This window comes from Rhea pennata, chromosome 5, assembly GCF_028389875.1.
Source record: "Rhea pennata isolate bPtePen1 chromosome 5, bPtePen1.pri, whole genome shotgun sequence".
Classification (NCBI taxonomy): domain Eukaryota; kingdom Metazoa; phylum Chordata; class Aves; order Rheiformes; family Rheidae; genus Rhea; species Rhea pennata.
This window is the reverse complement of record NC_084667.1, coordinates 43,556,711-43,574,541: the sequence shown is the minus strand read 5'-3', so window position 1 is coordinate 43,574,541 and position 17,831 is coordinate 43,556,711. Positions and strand designations below refer to the sequence as shown.

The following is a 17,831-nucleotide window of genomic DNA, read 5'->3' as shown; positions in this document are numbered from 1 at the left end:
CTCCTCACATCCTGGCATGCAGCATCCCCTTGAACTGCCCAGGCAACAACCCCTACGGTATGGCAAAAGCAGCCCTGCAGACAGTGGTGCTGGCAAAGTGTCCAGGGCTGACAGAGGCGGCGGGACAGGGACTATGGATTGTAGTGTCATGAGGTGAGAGCAAAGGGCAGGGGCAGAAGGGAGCGGTGAGGCCTGGGGGACACAAGGGGCTCTTGTTCTCTTTACAGCTGGGGAGGACCTGGGTGTCCAGACTCCCTGCCTTCTCCCAAGGGCCCCTGGGCTCCAGTTTGATCCAGGCGCAGGGCCTGGGAGACATGGAGCTCCTCTCCCTTGTCACCTTGAGTGGCGGGCCTGGGCCAGGGTGCAGGGCTGGGGTTTCCTCTGACACCCACATCCCCGCAGTCGGAACCCCTACGCAGGGCTGGTGAGCCGCCTGCGGGCAGCCTGGCTCTCAGGGAAGACGCGGCCCATGGAGTACCGCGTGTCCCAGCTGGAGGCCCTGGGCCGCTTCCTGGATGAGAAGAAGCAGGACATCCTGGAGGCCACTGCCTTGGACATGCGCAAGGTGAGGGGCTAGGTAGAGGCATGGATGGGCATGGGGATCCCCTTATCAGGACTCCCTCTTGTTGAGATCTTACATCCCGCTAGCTGCTGTTGCTGGGCATGGGGAGGGAAGAGGTTTTGGGGTTCTGTGTCCCCCTTTTGTCAGGGTTCTGCATCCTGCCAGGTACAGACACAGGTTGCTGGGTATATGAAACCCTGTTTGGGTCCCAGCCTGCACAGCTCTCCGTGAGCTCCGGTGAGCCATGTCTTGTGACTGCTGAGGTTTCCACACCAATTCAATGTTCCCTCCTGGCCATAGTGCTGTGTGTGTCCTGAGAGCGAGACATAGCATGGATCTCTGCCCTATCCTTGGTGCCAGTGGGTGTGAGCAGAGCTGGACAAAAGCAATTAAGAGGAGACAAGACTAGGCTGAGTGCTGTGTGGTGTGTGTCCCAGCCCACCTCACCATAAGCTGGTCCCTGTCTCTGGTGAGAGCAGCCCACTCATCAGTGCTACATGAGCCTGGCTGACTTGGCACAGCCGCTTAACTTGGAGATCAGACCCTCCCTGCTCTCATCCCCAGATCTTTTGCCATCTCTCACCCACAAGTCCCAGGATAGACCTGACACTAGGGCTCCCCTCACGCCCCAGCCAGCCACAGCAGCTTGGGACATGAGGGCTGGGGTAAGCATCCAGACACATTGGCTTTCCCCCTGTTCCCAAACTCATTAGCCTCAGCTCACCTCTTCTCTGGCCAGGTGAATCTCTGAGGAGCACACTGCTACCCTCTTCGTGTGCTCTCCATCTTGGACTTTATGCTGAATGTTGCCCCTTCTGTATTCTTCATGGTTACACAGGGCTGCTGGTCTCCTAGCCTGGATCTGCCCAGTATTGACCATGTCTCCTGGCTTTGCATTGCCTTCCAGTCTCTTTGCTCCCTTCATTATGTTTATGTCAAGGTCTATAATGAAAGAGTCACATCCCATGCATCTTTGTGTGTCCTCAGAAAGCTTAAGCCCCCCAACCCCAATGGTTTCCCCTTTTGGAACAACTTGTTTTACCATAGCCTGGTCCTTATGCATCATGTGGGGCTTGTAACAATCTTAGTTCATAATTTCCTGTTTAACAAGCTCTCAGTCCTTTATTGAAATCTGGATAGAGAAGATCTAGATTGTTTGGTCATTTTTAAGCAGTCAGCTGTTGTGTCAAAAGGAGAACCAGACTAATGCTTGATGACATTCAGGAAATGTGTGCTCCATTTTCCTCCATTTTCCCTTTGCTTCTATGATCTTAGTGCTTCTTGTTTCCAAATGTGGGCTGTAGCCTGACACACAGACTTTTGCTGGGAAGCCTCAGACACTGAACTTAGGAGGCATTGCCCATGCATAGTGCTGCCGGCTTTGAACTGGTCCCAGGCAGACACTACCTCCATGGAGGGCAACAGGAATGGGGAATTAACACCTTGACTTCCTGCCTGTTCAGAAAGTTTTGAAAATATGTTTGGATCAGGTCTGATCTTGTGTTGTACTTGCAGATTGCATGGTACTGAATCAGGGCGTGGCTAAAGATCAATGCTCTTGTTATGCCAGTCCAAACCTCAACATGAGATAAGCTATGGTCAACAACTACTTTCACCCAAGAGAAAATGATAAATTCGAGACAGAGAAGGAAGCTCCATTGATAAGCCCAAGAAAGAGCAATGCCATTGTAGGATAAAATTTGGGATGTAATATAAATTGTCACAATGCACAATCTGAAAAAAGAAGAGCACAAATAAGCATTGCATGAACGTTGCCTGGGCTGACCATTTAGCAGCCCTGTGGGTACCTGAAATTGGTGAACTACAAATGGGAAGAGACTGTGCAAGCAAGTGATGGCTGTGTTTGTGTTCGCAAGATACCTCACTTAAAGAACATATAATAAATACTAATTGACATCATTCAAGCTGAAAAGGATATTGTGTAACTGTGTGAGAACCATGGTTTTTCAGTGAAACTCAATAAAGCATCTGTGTACGATCTGGCACTAGCAAAGTGGCTGCCTGTCAGCCTGGGCAGAGCACTGCTGTGTCGCCCTGCGTGGTAACCGATGTGCATGTTCTGCATGAGTCTTCAGGGCAGCGCATGTGTGATCTAAATAAGTGTGCACATGTGTGCAGGAATGCTCTTAGCCATCCTCTATGGAATACCTGGCTCCTCCTTTCCCTGAGGAGTCAGTAATATCAGGCGTGGGAAAATCTAGGAGCTAAAAATTGCTGAAGAGGTTCTCTATCCCTTGGCAAAAAACAAAACAAACAAAAAAAAAAAAAAAAACAAACTCTGAAACCCTTTTTGGTAAATTAAATGAATGAAATGAAAAAGAATGCTTTGAAACAGGGCCTTTTAATGACCTAAATCATAGTAGGTGAAGCTACTTAAAAGAGACTGGCCTCTGGAACCATATTACTGAGAACTTGCTACTTCTATGTGATACAACTTTGCAAGTGCTCCTGCAATTCCAGCACTGTTTTGAAGTCAACAACACCTTTTTATTACAACTGTTAACTATTTCAAGGCAGTACAGTCATTTCTTTTTTTTTTTTTCCTGGTAATTGCAGGAAATGATTTACTCTACATCTGCCCATACAAATCCAGGTTGGTTGCACCTTGCTCAGAGTTATGATCCAAGCCACTGGCAACATTTGCATCTTAGCAAAGTTCCTCCAGCTTACATATGAAAGTAAGGATGGTGTATTGAGTGAGATCAAAGGTCTGTCTAGTCCTCACAGTCCTCACAGAAGAATGCTTAGAAACAGTGCAAATATATGTGATACTTTCAAATAGTCTCCCAGCCTCTCACAGTTTGTGTCTTGGAAACTTCTTGAGCTAGACATAGTTTCTATGTATTTAGTACCGAGAGCCTAGGTAATGGATTCCTCTTCCATGACCTTATCCAATCTTGCCCTGAACCCACATAAAGTTTTACCACCTGTAGTGCCCTGAGGCAAGCGTTATGAAGACACAGCTTAACTACACATTCTGTGAAGAAGCACCTCGTTTTGCTTGCTATAAGCATGCTAGCTTCATCTGCTAATCATTAGCTTTTCTGCAGGAAAATTCAGTGTCCAATGAATTGCCACCTCTCCTCTGCAGACCATGAGGGATTTTTCTGAAATATTTCCAGTGGTACTCTCTTCTATCCGTTGTGAGAAGAGCATGCACACTTAAGACTAAATACCATGATTTTAAGGCTAGCATTTTGATACCCCACTGATGAGAACCCCCCTGTATCATCCCAAATCCCCATGAAAGGGAAAATGAGAGACATGAATGCCTTCTGCTTCTTGCTTGCCAAGGAAGGAATTTTTGCTGTTTTATGAGGAAATCAGATGAGCCTGATGAGGGTGTTCTGGCTGTTGTTCTTACAGAGGACATGTATAGTGGACTGCAATATTCTTCTGCGGTCTGGAGGGTCTCTGGGTTCCTGCATCTTCCTTCTTCCGCTTCTTTAAATGATGGCTCAGGCATGGCTTTTTCTGGCCTTCTAGACTTTTTCCCACTCCTCCTTTTCAGAGGTAAGAGTGAATGGCTTTGAGCCTGCTTCAGCTGGTTTGTTGCATTCCTCAGATGAAACCCATCAGGTCTAGATGATCTGAAGACATTCAGCAGACTGATATTTATTGATAGTGACAGCTGTGCTTGATTAGCCAGCTGCAGTTCCCTTTTTCAAAAAGCTGAAAAAAAACATTCAGTGCCGTGATCTACTCATATAATCTGTTTTCTCTCTCTTCTGAGTAGCACTTCAGCCCTTTTCTTAGTCTTACTTTTACTTTTTCCCAGCATCATGCAGAGCCATTCCTTGCTCCCCTCTGCACCCTTTCCTAGATGTACCCCATTTGTACCTCCAAAACTCTGTTTTTGTCCCAGTGCAGTCACACTCTGTTTATTTTCTTCTTTCTCAGCCCAGCCTGGCTCCCCTCCTGGTAACCTCTTGGGGTCTGAGCTTTCATTTGGGAATGACAGCTCAGCCTGTCTCTCTGTACTTTCCCTTCCCAGGTTGCTCTACACTTTACCTACGCTCCCATTGAGGACCTGTCATCTCCCCTTGACTCTTCTCACTTCCCTTCAGACTCCCTTTCTGCATGATTTACCTAGCCCCTCTTTTGAAGATGGTGACAATATCATCTGGAAGCCCATTAACTCTATTTTGCTGTTCTCTTTGCTTTCTAGGCTCAGTGATTTGATCTCCTCCTCTGCTTTCTCAACTAACTGTATCAAAAAATTGCACAAACATGTTCCAAAACCTAGATATTCTCTATTCTGCCATATTTTTCTTTCTTGAACCCTGGGTAGCTGAAATCCTCCATGACCAAATGGCTATACCTTTGAATCTACCATTTCCACAATGGACCCCTTCCACCTCACCTTCCAATGTGCCCCCAGGGAACAGAAAACATGATTGTGCCTTAAAGGATAAGTTTTTTGGGGTTCCCTTCCAATTAGAGCTAAGAAACTGCTGACAGGCTGTGCCTCAGAATTGACACTATTCCCATGCTAGCAACACCTATTATAGGAAAGTCAAAGCCAGGCAACTTGAGGAATAGCATGGGGAGCTGTCCCTGATGCTCTTCTGTGCTTTTATTTATCTGACTAAATCCTTTGATAGTTTTAACTGAGCTGGTCTCTGGCAGATTTGGAAAAACTAGGTAAAACCTGCCACAAGCAGGTTATTACAGTGAATGCCAGGACAGCTGGGTTAGGACTGGCCCAGCAATATTGCTACGGCATTGCAGAATTCACCAACCTCACACACCACAGACAAGCAATAGGGTTCAGCCCCACATCCCTGCATTTAGCAGCACCATGAAGCTCAGGGTTGAGAGCAGCATGCATGTTAACCACAGTGCAGATCAAGATGTGAGATGTTTACCCTGAATCCTGGGTAAATTGGGGGGAATCATGGGAAAAGGCAGTGCAACTGCAAGAATTGCCTCTGTGCTCCTCTCATGTGGAGGTGATGTGTATGGTGCTTCCTATCCTCAGCCACCCTTTGAAGCAGAGTTCTGTGAGATCCTCCTGTGCAAGAATGAGCTCAATGACACCCTTAACAAGCTGGGTACTTGGATGAAGGATGAGCATGTGGAGAAGAATCTGGTAAGGGAAAAAAAAGAGGAAGGGAAGGATACACAATTGAAAAGGCTGGGCTGCGTGGGATGGAGGGATTGCGTGCAGCAAGACTAATGCATGGAGATAGCTGTGCAGTCCTGGACCTGTCCTGAAAAGAGCATTGCTAATGCCATGGGCTTTCTCACAGGTGACACAGCTGGACTCAGCCTTCATCCGCAAGGACCCATATGGGGTAGTGCTGATCCTAACACCTTGGTATTGCCCCATCCACATCATCCTCATGCCCCTCATCGGGGCCATCGCTGCTGGTGAGTCTAAGCTGTGCCAGAGCCAAATCCTTCCTCCAGCCCGGAGGACCCAGCCCATAGTGGTAGCAGTGCTGGGCGCTGGGGATGGTCTGGCTGGGTGCCTTATCTCCAGTCTAGGTCTGGAGTGCCAGGAACACTGGCTGCGAGTGTGTCACTGCTCTAATATCCTGCCCATCTTCCCCCAGGTAACTGTGTCATTGTCAAACCCTCGGAGACGACGAAGAACACTGAGAGGCTCGTGGCTGAAGCGCTGCCCGGCTACTTGGACAATGTAAACAGCATTTCCTGTCCTTCTCCCTGTCCCTGTCCCATGGCCAGGGCGTTGCCAAGCCCACTGCCCTGTGCACGCCAGGCGCTGTGCCTACCTTGCATGCACTGACACCAGAGCTGCCCCTGTGCCCAGGCGCTGCCCATGCCCACTTCCTCCACTCTCAGCCAATGTCCCCATGCCCAGCAGCCCTGGATGCTCTTTGTGGGAATGAGGACAGAGTGGGCTGGGCAAATGCTCACAGAGGGGTTGGGACTCTTCCTCTTATGTTGCAGGACTGTTTTGCCGTGGTGACTGCTGGAGTGGAGGAGACCACCAAACTGCTGGAGAACAAGTTTGACTACATCTTCTTCACTGGTACGTGCCAAGGGCCAGAGCTGAGCCCTGCCTGACTGCTGGTTTCTTGTGCAAATTGGGAGAGGATTCCCACCAGACTGCTTGCTGCAGCTTAGCGTCTCCATCACAGAGGAAGGGTAGCAGCCTGCCTGCAGGCATAAGGCCCCCTTCCTGGCCCTCCAGGAGGCGAGAGCTGCTTGTGAGGGCTGTCCTGGGGATCTGGTGTCAGGATCCAGTGGAGGATCTGGGGTGTATGTTTTTGAGACACTGGTGGGACTTGATGTGTTTCCCACCGGGCCTGGCTCCCTCGAAGTCAGGGGCCCGTGGCTGTGGGATCCCTGCTGTGACACATCTCTCCCTGCCCTCAGGCAGCCCCTCCGTGGGCAGGATCATTATGACAGCTGCTGCCAAGCACCTGACACCAGTGACGCTGGAGCTGGGAAGCAAGAATCCCTGCTACGTGTCTGACACCTGCGAGGTGCAGAATGTGGCCAGACGAGTGGCCTGGGGACGCTTCTTCAATGCAGGGCAGACCTGTATTGCACCCGACTACATACTGTGCAGCGTGGAGATGCAGGAGAAGCTGCTGCCTGCCCTGTGTGAGGCCATTACTGAGTTTTATGGCCCCGACCCCCGGGAGTCTCCTGACTTTGCCCGCATTGTGGGAGACAAGCAATTCCGTCGTATCCGGGCTCTGCTGAGCAGCGGGCATGTGGCCATTGGAGGGCAGATGGATGAGCAGGAGCGCTACATTGGTGAGGACATCAAAGCCTGAGCTTCATATAAATCTTTTCATTCTTGTGAATGAGTGAGTCTGAGTTGTGGTGAAGAGCTCACAACCAAAGGGAATGTGCTAGATGGAAGATACTTTTAGGCAAGGTTTGCATGGAAATCTAGGAGCTTGGTGAAACCTCTTGTCTTAGATGAAGCATCTGATGGGTCCTGGGGAGAGCTCCATCACCCACCTCTGTGCATGGGTGATGAACTCTGGTTTCCTTTTTTATTTATTTTATTTTATTTTATTTTATTTTATTTTGCAGCTCCCACAGTGCTGGTGGATGTGCAGCCCTCTGATCCTGTCATGCAAGAGAAGATCTTTGGGCCCATCCTGACCATTATCACAGTTGCCAGTGTGGATGAAGCCATTAAACTGATCAATACCCAGGAGCGGCCACTGGTTGTATATGTGTTCTCTTCTGATAAGAAGGTGTGGTGTACAGGCTCAAAGAGAGGACAAGCAAAACAGGGCTGTAGTTCCTATCTGGCTGATAACATTGACCATGCCCTAAACCTGTGTTTAGTACGAGCTGTTCCTCCTCTAGATAGAATTAATAAGGATTGGCATGGCTGCATAGCCACTCACAGTTGGGAATTCTCGCATGGCCATGAGTGCTGAGCAGGCCTCCAAAGAGATGGGCTGTGCAGGAGCAGGGCTCCTTGCTCTTGGATCAGGGAAGGGTATGAACTGAACTCCAGATGTCTTTAACTGAGTTCTGAGTGTTACGGGTAGGATCACAGTGAATACGGACTGGCTTCAGCCTGTGATCAGTCCCTCACCTGGGACTGAAACAGGACAGTGCCTGATGGCTGAGAGCAGGATGCTCTCAGAGGCCGTGATCTGGGCACACAGAGACTGGTGGTTGATGTCTGGTGTTTGATGTCTGGCAAATGTGGCCCACGGTATGAGGGCCTCACAACCCTTGGTAGATGCATTCTGCCATGTTAGTGTCCAATGGATTTTGATTAGAGCAGACAGTCCTGGTCATGGGGGAAGAACTGCAGCTTGAGGTGCAGGAACAGGGTCTGAATGTCACATCTGCCTTCTCTGCTTCCCTTCCAGGTGGTGAAAGAGGTGCTGGAGCGGACAAGCAGCGGTGGCTTTTGTGGAAACGACACCCTGATGCATGTGACGTTGACCTCGCTGCCCTTTGGTGGGATTGGTAGGTCCAAACCCCCCAGCCCTGCCTGTCCTTGGCCAACTGTGAGCCAGATGTGATCAGCTCCAACAACCCTGTTTCTGAGTCACACAGGCCATGGTCAGGGGACATGGGAAACCCGTATCTGGGTGTCTCTACTACTAAAAATATCTTGGGGTCAGCAACAAACTTTGTCATTTGCAGCTTTGCCTTTCCCCAAGTCTTCCGTGGACTTCCTCAGTGGCCTCTCTCCACAATGAAAACTGACCATTATTTCCTGGTCATAGCCAGCAGCTGGCTGTATGTTAGTAACCACAGCTAGGCAGGAACCCAAAGCAGAACTCACCTGCCCTCATTGCAGACATGTACATTGCAGAGAGCCACCTGTGTCCAACTGAGCTCTATGGGATTACTCTTTAGAGAAAGGAGAGAAACAGCACTTCTGGGCTGTGATGTCTTACCCATTCTGGATATCTCCTTAGGCTAAAAAAATCTTGACAAGAAGTGCATATCTCTTTCCTTGGAGAGGAAGGAGTGTAAATGATGGAAACACAGAGGTTTGGTAAGATGAATTTCAGTACCAAGGAAAAATGCAATAGCCTGGGATATATATTCCACTCTGCACTTCCCCTGGAAGATAACCACTCAGTGATCTTGCTCCACATTGAGGTTGCTGACATGAGAGATTGAAAGTAATTCAGCAACTTGACTAGGATTTACATGTTATTAGGAAGACAAATCAATTCAAACTGACTCACAGAGTTTTATCACATCAGTTATCAGCACACAGCTGGATTTCCTTCCAGCCAGTCAGTTTTCACTTCCTAACAGCAATTTCACCCTTCCTTGGAAATGGGTGCATCAACCTCACTGGAGCCACCTTTATGTTTCCATGTGTCTTCTCTTGGAGCCTCACTGGCTGTGGGGCCGGTGCTGCCCTCGGGGGACTTGCAGACCATTGGGACAGTGCCAGGAACCCAAGCCACACTAGTTTGTTCCTCTTCCTCGAAGAGTGAGCTGTCCTTCACTCACAGAATTAGTGCAGGCCAGGCAGTGCAGAGGGAGGGCTGTTGTCAGTATATAACAGATCTGAAGCCAGTGCTGAGAGCACAGATGTGTCTTTCTGGTGGTCTCCATATTACGGAAGGTGGAGGGCACAGCGCAGCTGATGTGAGGTTCCCACTGCTGCTTCCTGCTCCTAGACCATGTGTGTCAGTGACTCCCTTCCAAGTTATTTGTTACCAGGCAAGGTTTTCTGATCAGTAAGGTAAAAACTTATGTTTTCAAAGTTAGTATAAAAAGAGAACAGAAAGTTGAGAGTGGATGTTGGAAGTAGTTACAAAAGAGGAGTTTAAGACAAAGAAACAAGACCAGTTTTATTTACCAGTTTTATTTATTTAGGTGCTTAAACATCTCTGGTTATGGAGATGGGGACCCCAGCATCCCTGGGGGCATCCTCTAAACAACATTTCTCAGTATCAAGTTGGTAAAAACACTGCTTCCTCCCTGGCGGATGAGGAAAGGAGAAGAGCAATAGGAGCTCTCACCACCTGTTCTCTGCCACACTGTGCTGCAAGTGCTTCCTCCTGCTTGCCAGGGCTCCCCCATCTGCAGCTACCAGGAAAGAGGGAGCACTTCTGTCCCTCTCCCCAAACCTGCACGATCAAATACACCCTTTGGCTGGTTTCTCCTGCTTAGAAATTCTTGAAGATACATTCCCTTATGTTGTAAAGCTAATGTTTTGCAAAGCGCTTACTATATTAACATTTTTTTATCAGCCTCATTTAACATAGTGAGCTTTGCATCAAGACTAAAAACGCTACAGGAAATGGTGAAATTCAGAAAGGCTAGAAAGTCCCTGGGGCGCCTCTTCTCTTACCAGTCACGTGCTGGCCATTTTCTAGGTTCTCCTTTCTGAAAGCTCTGAAGCTCTGAAAACAGCTTTGACTACTCAGCCAAACCACCTCCAGCTTCTATATTACTCCTCTTTAGTCCTCTTTCCAGGGAAGGCACAGCCTTCCTGCCAACAGGAGTGTTAGAAAGCAGCTGAGTTAACTGATAATTTTATACCATCCATAAACCTTACAGAAATCACTCTTGGTGCCAGCACCTTTTTCATGCTCTATTTAACAGGGCACAGCAGGTTGGTTTGGGTTTGTCCTTAACAGGTGTTGCCAAACCCATGAGTTCCTGGTGTGCTGTGTGTTGCAGGGAACAGCGGCTTGGGAAAATACCATGGCAAGTTCACCTTCGACACCTTCACTCACCTTCGCAGCTGCCTGCACCGGAGCATGGCCCTGGAGACCATCAACTCCCTGCGCTACCCGCCTTACAGCCTGCACAAGTTGAACCTTGTCCGATTTGCCTCTGAGGTCAAGCGGCAGGGCACGTGCACCCTGCTCTGAGGAGTGCGGAGGGGCACAGGCTGCCCCACGTGTAGGCTGGAGGGAACCCAGCTGCTGCTTGGCAGGGGGGGGCTCTACTGCACTTTGGGGGTCAACCCTCACTTTCCTTGCTACCAAACCCAACAGCATCGTTAACCCTGTCCCGTCTCCATGGCCTCCTGCCTCTCCAGCTCCACTGGGCAGAGCCACCGCACAGTGGGCTTGAAGGGAATCATAGAATCATAGAATTGGTAAGGTTGGAAGGGACCTCTAGAGATCATCTAGTCCAACCCTCAAGCAAATGGCCCATACAGGGATTGAACCCGCAACTTTTGCATTATTAGCACCATGCTCTGACCAACTGAGCTAAACCTAACCCCATGGCAAGGGGTAAGCCTCCTGCAAGGAAGGGATGGATGGGGCCAGCAGCAAGGGGGCACTGTCAGTAGGAAATAGGTGGGGCCTGCACTGGGAATACATGGGGAGGGGGTGGACCTGTGGGGTAGGGGCAAGGTTAGCGGGGGGGGGGGGGGGGGCAGGACCCAGGGCAGGTAGGGGTGGGGCATCCCCCTTCACCACATATGCCCCCTACAACCCCTATGCTCCTGTGACCAACACGACTTGCCGTGCTCCGCAAATGTCCTTAGCTCCATATATCTCATGCCCCACAACACTGCTGTTCCCTGTGCCTCCTGTGCCCCACAAAGCCCTATGCCCCACATGCCCCCGTGACTGACATGCCTCCCTATCACCTAGCCTCCCAATACCCTCCTGCTCCCCACATGCCTTCTTGTGCCTCACATATGTCCTGAGCTCCACATGCCCCCTGTGCCCCACATGCCTCCCTGTACCCTGCATGAATCCCACTCCCCACATGCCTCTTGGTGCCCCACATACCTCCCTGCACCTCAAACTCACCTGTGCCACACAAGCTTCCTGTACCCTACAGACCTCTGTGCCCCACATGCCCCTGTGCCCCACATGCCTCCTGCACCCCACACATCTCCCTGTGTCCTGCACCCCTGTTCCCACACACCCCCCTGTGCCCATGCCTCCTCTGCTCCACACCCACCTGTGCCCCACATGCTCTGTGTGCCCCATGACTCCCAATCCCCTCCATGTCCTCCACACCTCCTGTACCCCAACACCCCCTGTATGCCACTTGCCTCCCTGCACCCCACATGCCTCCTGTGTCCCTCACTCTTCCCTGAGTCCCACATGCCTCCTTCTGCTTCACACATCCCTATGCCCCACATGCCTCCAGATTGCCCCCCCCAGCTCCTGCTGGTGCCCCCCAGCAGCACTCCGCCTCACTCCTCCCCTTCCCGTGCCTGATCTTCCGGGTTTGCCCTGGCACCCTGCGGACACCACCCTGGCCCAACAGCCCCCGGCTCCATGCGCTGCAGAGGAGGCAATGCGGGGAGGAGAGGGCTGCTGAGAGGTGGGGGCTCCTTTTGGAGCATCTCTACGCTGCTGTGCCCGGAGACGCGCGGCGAAGCCTGCCACTCCTCTGTGGCCGGCAGCCAGCCAGGCCTGATCCGGGATCGGCCCAGCGCTGGCAACGGCACTGTTGTGGGGGTAGGTCAGGGCTCCCTGCACCAGCTCCTCAGCAGCGCCAGGCTCTCAACTCCCAGCCCCCAGGCCTGCCCTTGAGCATGTTTTAGTCCTCTGACTCAAGGGTTTTCTCCTGAATTGAACTGGGGCGATCCCTAGCACAACAGCCTCTTCCTGCCCGCAGTTCACCCTCCCTCTCTTACCTTGCCTAGCCCTGTTCTGGTGAACTTGCAGCTTGGCGATTCCCTCAGAAGCTGAAACCAAGGCAAAAGAGCTTAGGGGGTAGCGCACGGACACCTCAGACCGCAGGAGTCTGGGTCCAGGATCGGCAGGGAGCTTGGAGGAGGGGGCCAGGTAAGGGACAAGCCCAGAAGTGGGGATGAGGTCCACTAGCCATAGCCCTTCTAGGCTTGCAGTTCTCCTGCACAGTCTCTCTCTGCTTTTTGCCTTTTTTTCCCTGCTGCTCTGCCTTTTTTTTTTTTTTTTTTTTTTTTTTTTTTTCCCTCCTTTGACTAGGGCAGGGTTCATTTCTGGGCTCCTCCCCCCATGCCCCAGCTGCCCTAAGTCTCCTTTCTCCCAGCCTGCTCACCTCATCTTGCCATCTTGTCACAGGAAACCCTGCTCTGGCACCTCTGGGTGTCCTCCAAAGGCTTGAAGTCCCCCTCCCTGGGGTTGTCTATACTTGTGGTTTGGGGCAGTGGCAGATGCCGAGCTTGTTGAGCCTGGGATGAGGATTGGCATTAAATGAAGGTAGAACTTTCATCTACCTTACAAAACCAGCAAAACCAATAAATTGCACCCTCCGCCGGTTCTTGAGAACAAAATTTGTATGCTCTATTTGTTGTGTCTGGCATGGTGCACTGGAGAGCAGAGGGATGTGATGGATTGGCTCCTTTGGTCCTCATCCTCCCAGGTTGCAGTCCAGTTTGTGTTGGGGGCAGGGGGAAGTCCTCTCCCTGCCATGCCGCCCCTTTTGCTGTGCCACTGGGCTGGCACCGCAAGCCCACGGCCACTTGCTAGTTGGGGGAAAGGGAAATGAGGCAGCTTTGCACGTCTGCAGGTCAGGCTGAGCTCTCTGTGCAGATGGAACAGCAAGGGCAGTTTGGCAGCACCATCCAGAAGATGCCTCTGAATTTAACCCCCTTGGGGTTAAACTCATTGGAGTTGGGTCTTAGCCTCCTGCTCTGGATCTACATGAGTGATATCTCCTTATTCTGGACGGGACCCCAAGAGCCCTCTCCTTGCACCCCTCACAGGATGAACCCCTATGCGGGGCTGGTGAGCCGCCTGAGGGCAGCCTGGCTCTCAGGGAAGACACGCCCTATGGAGTACCGAGTGGCCCAGCTGGAGGCCCTGGGCCGTTTCCTGGATGAGAAGAAGCAGGACATCCTGGACGCCTTGGCCTCTGACATGCGCAAGGTGAGACCGTAACTCTGCAGCTCAGTGCCTTCCTCCAGATTCCTGCCAACAACCCCCAGCTTGGGGGGGAGGGGAATCCACAGGGCAGCCTCATACGCAAAGGCATCGGGCAGCTGTGCCCTGGCAGTGGAGGACTGGGTGCCTGGCTCACCCTCTCAGCTCCCAGAACATGTCTGGGCACATCCTTGCAGAGGAGACTTGGAAACCTCACCCACCTCCTGCCTGCCTCTTCACTGCCTATTTGCACAGCAGAACAAAAGTGTTTTTTCTAACTGTTGTTGATTTGCTGCTTCCTAGGTATTTCTTGATGAGACTCATCTGCTGGTGGTTTTTGCTTTTTGCTGTTAGCTTTTGGAGGAAGCCCTTGGAAGCCCTCCCAGGGTATGGGAGGGAAAATGAACTGCAACTTGTGTTTGGCTGTACAGAAATGGAATAAATTAGCCCTGGGGTAGCCTTTGCTCAGAGCAATTTGGGGCCTTTGTTGCCATCACCACCTCTGCAGCTATGTCTGCACTGTGTGGCCATCTAGAGCAGCTGAAGCTCTTGAGTTACTAAACACATATCTTCAAGCAAGGACTTTTGACATGCCTTAGGAACCTGCTGGCAAAGGGTGGTGCACAGCCAGGCAGGCATGCCAGCACGTTATGACGAAAGTGTCCTGCTGGAGTGGTGGCTGTGCCCTGCGGAGGCCCATCCTTGCCACTCTGAGGGCACAGGATGCTGCCATGGGTCTCCTGCCACACTGGAGCTGGTAGCACCTTGCTTAAGGCTGCCCAGCAGGCTCTGTGTTCGGGGCTGGGGGAACAGCCATCTCCATAGGGTGTCTCTGGGGCTGTGCCTGTGGTGGGAGGCACTGTGCTGACTTCTTCTATGTCCCCAGCCCCCCTTTGAAGTGGAGATCTCTGAGATCTCCATTTGCAGGAGTGAGCTCAACCATGCACTGAATAACCTGGGCACCTGGATGAAGGATGAATACGTGGAGAAGAACTGGGTAAGGGCCAGTGGCCAGGCAGGTCTGAGCCAAGGAGACATAGGATGGGAACTGGGGATTCCTTACACCATGTTTCCCTCCCCAGGTGACACAGTTGGACTCAGCTTTCATCCGCAAGGACCCATATGGGGTGGTGCTCATCATTGTTCCCTGGAATTACCCCATCAACCTCCTCCTGGTGCCCCTCATCGGAGCCATCGCTGCTGGTGAGTCTGGGCTGCATTTCCCCTGTGCTGGAGGTCACCAGGTGCCAGGACCTCAGCATGGGGGGTAGTCTAGTATTTTCCCTGGAGCAGGCAGGGGTGAGGGTGGTGGTCCTGTACCAGAAGCAAGCCCTCTGCTTCCCAAGAGTGAGGTTCTTATGGGGAGGGAGCCCCTGTCCTGCAGGTAACTGTGTCGTCATGAAACCATCTGAGATCAGCAAGGATGTGGAGAAGTTAGTGGCTGAGACGCTGCCCAACTACTTAGACAAGGTAGGAAATATCTCTGTCCTGGCCCCTTTCCTCTCTGTTGCCTATAGCAGGATTGTTCCCAGGCATGTGCCCCTCTCATGGCTGCTGTGCTACATCCCTACTGCTCGATGCTCAGCTGATGTCTCCCTCCCAATGCTCTTACTCCACTCCTGCCCAGCTCAGGCCTTACACTCCCCTGCTGTCTGGATTGCAGGACTGCTTTGCTGTGGTGACAGCTGGTGTGGAAGAGACCAACAAACTACTGGAGAACAAATTCGACTACATCTTCTTCACTGGTACACCTGCAGGGGCCTGGGTCCCCTGCTCCCACCCCATCCCTGCCTTTCCTCAAGATGGGGATGTGAATGCAGTGGCCAGCTCATCCCCAGAGCCCCAGCAAGCCAGGCAGTGATTGGGGCTTTGCAATCTCAGACTCTGGCTACACTCAGAGGGGGTGAGAGCTGAGAGGGACAGGCTGTGCCAGCTTTCTCTAGCCCTTATAGGGAGACTCGATTGTAGGCCACAGCTCCCAGCTGCCTGAACCATAGGGCTGAACATTCACACTGCTCTCCCTGCCCTCAGGCAACTCTTCCGTGGGCAGGATCATTATGACAGCTGCTGCCAAGCACCTGACACCAGTGACGCTGGAGCTGGGAGGCAAGAATCCCTGCTACGTGTCTGACACCTGTGAAGTGCACAACGTGGCCAGGCGGGTGGCCTGGGGGCGCTTCTTCAATGCAGGGCAGACTTGCGTGGCACCTGACTACATACTGTGCAGCGTGGAGATGCAGGAGAAGCTGCTGCCTGCCCTGCGTGAGGCCATTACTGAGTTTTATGGCCCCAACCCCCAGGAGTCCCCTGACTTTGCCCGCATCATGGGGGACAAACATTTCCAGCGCATTCGGGCTCTGCTGAGCAGCGGGCGTGTGGCCATCGGAGGACAGACAGATGAACAGGAGCGCTATATCGGTGAGGGCACAGGACTGCATGACCAGGCCATGGGGCAGAAGTATTGATAGGGTTGCAGGGGTCTCGGTCCCCCCCCACTGCAGCTGCTTTCCACCAAGTATGGCACATCACAGGCAGCACAGGCTGAATTTGGTATTTGCACTCTGATTGCGTGAGGCCCTGCTATGACAACTCAGCTCTTTCCTCAGTTCTCCTCCCCTCTTCTGTGTTGTCTCACCTGTAGACCCCAGGCCAGCTTTGCCTCGAGGTCGCATCCATATTGTCACTTGTTGCTGCAGATCTGAGCTTAAGTCATGACTTGCCCCATCATCATCTGCAAAAAGGCTTTTTGCTGGCTGCTCTCAGCCTCTCTGCAATTTTGAAGGCGCAGTTGAACTAATCTCTGCCATATGCCTGACCTTGCACTAGTGCCCTGGGTGCCTGATCCTGCTGGGGCCCTGGCAGTCACTGCTGCATGCAGCAAAGCTGTTTGGGGCCTATGCACCACTAGGCATGGTCCAGCTGACTGTACTTGCTCTTCCTGGCCTACTTTCTCTCTGCAGCTCCCACGGTGCTGGTTGATGTGCAGCCAAAGGACCCCATCATGCAGGAGGAGATCTTTGGGCCCATCTTGCCCATCCTAACTGTGGCCAATGTGGACGAAGCCATTGCCTTTATCAATGCTCGGGAGCAGCCACTGGCCCTCTACGTCTTCTCCTCTTGCAAGAAGGTATGGGTAGGAGCCAAGCTGGGCCAAGAGGCCCAAGGCTTCCCTGACAGCAGTGGCAGTGGCCTCTCCTGGCCTTCTCCCTGGTTGGGGGAGGGATGCGGAGGGGTGCTGGGCCAGGCATGCTCTGCTCCCAGGCAGTGGGGAGTGCAGATGGGTGCCCTGTGCTCATCCCCCCAACCAGGTGCTGCGGCAGGTGCTGAAGCAGACCAGCAGCGGTGGCTTCTGTGCCAACGACACCATGATGCATATGACGCTCACCTCGCTGCCATTCGGCGGCATCGGTATGGCCGCCCGGGTCCCCCTGTCCCTGCTGCCAGGGGACGGCAGGCCTGAGCCTTCCCAGCTCGGCCCCCCCGCTGTCCCTGGGCACGCTGGAAGCTGAAGCGCTGTGCGTTGCAGGGCACAGCGGCCTGGGCCGCTACCATGGCCGGTTCACCTTCGAGACCTTCTCGCACCCGCGCTCCACCCTGCTCCGCGGTGCTGGCCGGGAGGCCCTCAACACCCTGCGCTACCCGCCCTACGCCTCGCGCCGGCTCCCGCTGCTCCGCGCCGCCGCCGAGACCAGGCGCGCTACCGCCTGCGCCCTCCTCTGATCCGCCTGCAATAAAGCCGAACCACCGCGGCTGCCAAGCTCGTCTGCCGGCCCCCGCCGGGCTCGAACCGGCGGCCCCACCGCGCCGCACCGCCCCTCCCACCCCCTCAGCCCCGCCCCCAGCCAGTCTCCCTTGCCGCCTTCTCGCCTGTCCGTTGCCGCCCTCCCCGTTCTCACGCAGCGCAGCCAATGAGAGGCGAGCTGAGCGCTGGTTGGCCCGTCCCCTACTCCAAGCTGCGGCCTGTGACCCCGGCGCGCCCCAGCCACGCCACGCCCCCTCTTTCC

General features: G+C 52.8%; 2 protein-coding genes across 8 annotated transcripts; both read left to right on the top strand.

Annotated features, from left to right (window-relative positions):
• The first annotated feature begins 111 nt into the window (after positions 1–111).
• On the top strand, positions 112–10,881 carry LOC134140880 (aldehyde dehydrogenase family 3 member B1-like). Its single transcript, XM_062576542.1, has 10 exons — positions 112–153; positions 403–565; positions 5,565–5,675; positions 5,836–5,956; positions 6,142–6,227; positions 6,500–6,581; positions 6,929–7,315; positions 7,601–7,767; positions 8,401–8,500; positions 10,688–10,881. The coding sequence occupies exons 1-10, from the start codon at positions 134–136 to the stop codon at positions 10,879–10,881; spliced, it is 1,431 nt and encodes a 476-aa protein (XP_062432526.1). The 5' UTR covers positions 112–133.
• A 1,291-nt stretch (positions 10,882–12,172) lies between these two features.
• LOC134140924 (aldehyde dehydrogenase family 3 member B1-like) lies at positions 12,173–17,584 on the top strand. Of its 7 annotated transcripts, none has more exons than XM_062576649.1 (11): positions 12,188–12,438; positions 12,649–12,768; positions 13,671–13,833; positions 14,714–14,824; positions 14,910–15,030; positions 15,212–15,297; positions 15,491–15,572; positions 15,859–16,245; positions 16,788–16,954; positions 17,136–17,235; positions 17,354–17,584. In XM_062576649.1, exons 3-11 carry the CDS (start codon positions 13,672–13,674, stop codon positions 17,545–17,547), a joined length of 1,410 nt encoding a protein of 469 aa, XP_062432633.1. In that variant the 5' UTR covers positions 12,188–12,438; positions 12,649–12,768; position 13,671; the 3' UTR covers positions 17,548–17,584. The 7 variants fall into 7 exon arrangements, with proteins under 7 accessions (XP_062432638.1, XP_062432633.1, XP_062432637.1 ...); XM_062576650.1 differs by having other exon boundaries at positions 12,191–12,301; XM_062576652.1 differs by having other exon boundaries at positions 12,191–12,301; positions 12,627–12,768.
• The last annotated feature ends 247 nt before the right edge of the window (positions 17,585–17,831 follow it).

Excerpts from the sequence above, each read along its gene's own strand:
- LOC134140924 (XM_062576653.1), top strand. The coding sequence starts at position 13,672 with ATGAACCCCTATGCGGGGCTGGTGAGCCGCCTGAGGGCAGCCTGGCTC. Across the intron at positions 14,825-14,909 it reads AATACGTGGAGAAGAACTGG|GTGACACAGTTGGACTCAGC; the intron begins GTAAGGGCCAGT and ends TTCCCTCCCCAG. Across the intron at positions 15,031-15,211 it reads CATCGGAGCCATCGCTGCTG|GTAACTGTGTCGTCATGAAA; the intron begins GTGAGTCTGGGC and ends CCTGTCCTGCAG.
- LOC134140880 (XM_062576542.1), top strand. The coding sequence starts at position 134 with ATGGATTGTAGTGTCATGAG. Across the intron at positions 5,957-6,141 it reads CATCGGGGCCATCGCTGCTG|GTAACTGTGTCATTGTCAAA; the intron begins GTGAGTCTAAGC and ends ATCTTCCCCCAG. Across the intron at positions 7,316-7,600 it reads TGAGCAGGAGCGCTACATTG|CTCCCACAGTGCTGGTGGAT; the intron begins GTGAGGACATCA and ends TTTATTTTGCAG.